This window comes from Bison bison, unplaced genomic scaffold, assembly GCF_000754665.1.
Source record: "Bison bison bison isolate TAMUID 2011002044 unplaced genomic scaffold, Bison_UMD1.0 scf7180017864249, whole genome shotgun sequence".
Taxonomy (NCBI): Eukaryota; Metazoa; Chordata; class Mammalia; order Artiodactyla; family Bovidae; genus Bison; species Bison bison.
The window spans coordinates 1813930-1818809 of record NW_011494821.1 but is presented as its reverse complement, the minus strand read 5'-3'; the positions used below and the strand labels follow the sequence as shown (position 1 = coordinate 1818809).

Sequence of the window (4880 nt, the reverse complement as noted above, 5' to 3'; positions counted from 1 at the left end):
GGGCTCTTCAGTCATCCTGAGCTTGAGTTCCAGCTCTGTGACCTGGGTGGGGGGTGGGGTGGGAAGGGCAGGAAGTTGTTTAACCTCTCCCTATCTGTTTCCTCATCTGTAAAGTGGGGATGATCATGGTATATCAACCATGTCTTAGAGTTTTTGTGAGGATTCTGTGTGCTAGAATGGGTGAAGCACATGGTAGGGCACAGGGATGGGCTGGGACTTGCGTCACCATCCTCGTAGGAGCACTGTCCATTGGCAGACAGTGGGCTGGGGCGGGAGGAGGGAACCCCACTGGCTGGAAGTGAGGCAGTGTGCTCTCAGGGCCTTGGCTCCTCATCCAAACCTGCCCTGGAAACTCTGCAGGATAGACTGAGAAACCGGGGGCCCTCAGGACCTGGGGGCCTATGGGAGACCCTGTCCAATGATTCAGGAGCCAAGTGCTCCCCAGATGCCCTCCCTGTTGAGGGGGTGCCTGGAGCCAGTCGGGAGCCCTGGATGCACCTACAGAGCAGTGCCTAGTGTGTGTGGTAGATGGCTGGGACTGGAGCCGGGAACTTTCTGTAGTGCAGTGAGAGGAAGGCCAGTGGCACCTCTGTCCTGGCCTTTACCCTCTTTCACAGCCTCTGCAAAGAAGAACCCCCTTGGGGAGGGTAGAAAGGGACCCCCAGCCTAGTGCCAACTCCCTAGGGAGATGGAGAAGGGGCTCTGCGTCAAGTGTGGCTGTAAGGAGAAGGGCTCAGCTCCGCTGGTTGGTGGGTGGGAGCACAGGGAGCACGTGCAGGGGTCTCACATGTCCCCTCTGAGAGAGAAAGGAAAGTCTCCTCTGCCTTTGAGATTCGTCTGTGTTCCCAGAACTCGGGCTGGGCAGATCTCTATCAGAGCTGGAAGGAAGGAGATTAGCTCAGGAAGGAAAATGTATTTCCCCAACGTGGTTAATGGCCCAGATCCCGGGTGTGATTTTTGTTAAACTGCTAGGCGGTAGGCCTCCCCCTGGGGCGTCTGAATCCGGAGGGGAGGAGCCCTGGAATCTGCATCCTGACTCCCTCTGGGCTTTGGCTCGGCAGCGGGTTTGGGAAGCTGAGTTGAATGAAGACTCTGTCTGTCACACTCCAACAGTCGGAGTTAATTGTGTTCCTTCACAATCAATCTCAGTCCCCCAGCAACCCCCTCGCCCCCAGGATATCTGACCTCCAGAGCTGGGTCACCCAGTCCAGGCCGATCTCCAGGAAGACAAATGGCCCAGGGACACTGGAGGGGCCAGCAAGTGGGAGCCCAGCGCTCCCCCAGGCAGCATCTTGCCTGGGCCATCAATCAGCCCTAATCACTGCTGGGAGGGAGCTCTTTCTCAGATAATTAAAATCTCTCCGGCTGCAATTGAGGGCTGTTTCCTCTAATTTGTGATTTTTTGGAGATGAGGAATGGCTGTCAGGCTGGCCTTGCGCAGCAGGGGCTCTTTGTCACCTGCCCAGGGTGCCCTGCACCCTGTCACCTTCCGCAGTCTCCGTCAGACTCCCACTGGGATCAGTGTTGGGTCCTGGGTCATCCCGAGCTTGGACTCTGGGGGAAGGGCAGGCTCTGGGGAGGGGGTGTACAGTGCCCCCCCTCTGCTGAACCTCCCAGCCAACTGGGCCCGATGCCCCTGGGGACAGAGGTAGGACGGGTGAGGGTGCAGGCAGGCACGGGCCACTAGGAGCTGGTTCCAGATGAGGCTGAGCTGCCCAGAGAGAGAGGGGCAGAGAAGTGAGGGAGCCCATGCAGGAGCTGACAGTCAGTCCACTTGTTGGGGGATGCTGCAGGACAGGCTCTCTCAGTCCTTTCTGGGGTCACAGACCTTTCTGCAAAGCCCATGAAGGCTCTGGATCCCCTCCCCAGAAAGACAGACATGATACCATACATGCAGGCGCATGGCTGGTGTGTGAGCCCTATGCCTGGCACACCCTCTTTCCTCTTTCTAGCTTCCCTAAAGACTTCCTTGAGTCATAGATCAAACCTCACCTCCTCCAGGAAGTCTGCCATGATGACATGTTCCCACCCCCTTTTGGCTGCCAGGTGGCACTAGTGGTAAAGAACCCATCTGCCAATGCAGGAGACACAAGAGATGTGGGTTCGATTCCTGGTTGGGGAAGATCTCCTGGAGGAGGGCATGGCAACCCACTCCAGTATTCTTGCCTGGAGAATCCCATGGACAGAGAAGCCTGGCAGGCTACAGTCCATAGGGTCGCAAAGAGTCGGACACGACTGAACTAACTTAGCATGCATGGATATGGGATCTTAGTTCCCCACCAGGGATTGAACTCTGCAGTGGAAGCATAAAGGCTTAACCAATGGACCACTGGGGAAGTCCTGACATACCCCCATTCTGACCCACACCAGTGGTGGCCTCCTCCATAACTGGTGTGTCCTTTGATGCGGGCAGAGAGCCCTGCTGTCGTGGGAGACTCCAGGGGCCACACGATGGCTGGCACGGGATGGACACACAGCGGATCCTCACAGGCTAGCCACTCCCCCCATGCTGGGATTCACAGCTGGGGCTTTGTCTCCTGCCTGGGTCCTCCTCAACAGCCCCGACCCCAGGGCCCAATTTCTGGTCAGCATGTGCTCTCTCTCGCCCCGTCCACGACTCCAAGCCCACCCTCCTGCCTGGTCCCAGGTGGACTTACCTTGGCCTCCTGTCTGCAGCCTGAACCCATTCAGCCACGATGTGGGTTGTCTCAGCAACAGCCAGGACCACGTCCCTCTGGCCGCCCTGCCCCTGTTGGCCATCTCCTCCCCACAGTACCAGGACGCGGTTGCCACTGTCATCGAGCGAGCCAACCAGGTGTATGCGGAGTTCCTCAAATCCCCCGATGGGATTGGCTTCAGTGGGCAGGTAGGACAGCCTGCCCTCACCTCCCTGACCTGGTCCCTGCCCTGAGAGATGTTGGGACCTGCCGGAAGGATCTAGATCAGGCTGCTCTGCAGCCCTAGCTTCTGACATCCTAAGAGGCTTTTGAGATCTTTGGGTCTGTCCTCATTTTACAGATAGGAAAACTGAGGCCAACACCTGAGTTCTGATTATCAGCCCATGCTGATCTGTGACCCAAGTCTGACCCTGACTGTAGCCTGGTTCCCATCCTCAAGCGGACCCTCCTGTCCCCATGTTGGGACTCTCAGTGCCTCCCTGGGACAGGCTCCTTGTTCCCCTGTGGACCGGCTGGCTGCACTCTGGCTGGGTGTGGGGCAAGGGGGCGGCAGTGGGCAGGCCCGCAGTCCCAGCTCTGCCTTCTGCAGGTGTGTCTCATCGGGGACTGTGTAGGGGGCCTCCTGGCCTTCGATGCCATCTGCTACAGCGCGGGACCCACGGGTGACAGCCCTGGCAGCAGCAGCCGGAAGGGGAGCTTCAGCAGCACCCAGGTGCGGGCCAGATGGTGGGGTGGGGGAGGGGATGTCCCTGGGAGCACCCTCCGGGGAGCAGGGCCTCTAGTGGGGGAGCAGTGTTAGCCCTGGTTGGTGCTGTGACATCCAGGTTACAAAGTGTTCACAATCCTGCAAGAGTGGTGGGAGATTACTATCACAGGTGAGGAAACTGGAGCTCAGAGAAGGCTCATTTAGCCTCAGCTCCCCAGAGAGCTCTCCAGAGTCCCACTGGATCACTGAGACCTTTTTTTTTTTATATAATTTTAATAAGTTGATATTTTGTATTTTCGTTTTTTAAATTCAGTTAAAGAAATTTTCTGGGTGTTTTTGGGCCATGTGGCAGTAGGATCTTAGTTCCCCAACCAGGGATTGAACCGGTGCTCCCTGCAGTGGAAGTGCAGAGTCTTAACCACTGGAAGGTCAGGGAAGTTCCTCCAGTGAGCCCTTTGGACTTAGGGGACAGCACTGTGCCTAAAATCCCATCGTTTTTTTTGTGTGTGTTGTGGCTCCCACGCTCCTTTTGGAAGAAGTACTGCCTCTCGCATCTTAGGAGAAGGGGCTTCATTTGTCCTGGGGCCCCAGAGTGACCGCAGTGCCCTCCTGTCCTCTGCTCGGCCCCCAAGGACGCCCCGGTGGTGGTGGAGGAGGATTGCAGCCTGGCAGGCAGCAAGCGGCTCAGCAAGAGCAGCATCGACGTCTCCAGCACCTTGGAGGATGAAGAGCCCAAGCGGCCATTGCCACGGAAGCAGAGCGACTCCTCCACCTATGACTGCGAGGCCATCACCCAGCATCATGCCTTCTTATCAAGGTAGCCGCTCCTTGTGCCTGCCCTGCTGCCTTCCAGCAGAGCGTCCAGGGGAACAGAGCCTCGGCCCAGTCATCTGGGAGATCTGTGACCAGTCACATGCCCCAGGTTTTTCTATGGGGGGCCCAGGGACCAGCACTGAAATGCAGGGACTGAGGCCACACCCCACGGACCCTGCACGGAGACCGGGGACTCTGCACGCTGGGCCTGCCAACCCCATCCGCTCAACTTGCAGAGAGATGGGACAGTTGGTCTCACCAAGAGGGTAGATGCTGCCCAGCCTACTTCACTGATGGTTTTAAGAATCTGGTGAAAGAAGAGAAGTAGGTGTGTTTTGTATTTCTTAGCATTTCTTAGTATTGTGTTCTTGGTATTTCTCAAATGGGCCAGCAAAGGCCAGGTAGGTCAGGAACTTTCCATGTATCACACAACCAGTTACTGGAGAGCCGGGGTCTCCCAGTGCCGGGCACCAGTACCCTTTTTTTTTTTTTTTTTAATTGGGGTATAGTTGCTTTAAACGTTGTGTTAGATTCTGCCGTAAGCAATGCACTTTTATTCAAAGACCAGCCAGGTCCCTCCATGGAACTGCCCACCCTTTAACTTTCTAGAAGGAGCACGTTAATGGACACTGGTTAAATGAATCTGTTGTTCTTCAGTCTTTCCGACTCTTTCTGACCCCAAG

The 4880-nt window shown here is 56.6% G+C and overlaps 1 protein-coding gene across 1 annotated transcript in view; it reads left to right on the top strand.

Moving 5' to 3' along the window:
• PITPNM3 (PITPNM family member 3) overlaps positions 1 to 4880 on the top strand; it is a 100977-nt gene that overhangs the window by 73202 nt on the left and 22895 nt on the right. Inside the window, 3 exon segments of the mRNA XM_010847510.1 lie at positions 2677 to 2866; positions 3268 to 3390; positions 4017 to 4201. Coding sequence (XP_010845812.1) covers positions 2677 to 2866; positions 3268 to 3390; positions 4017 to 4201 — 498 coding nt within the window.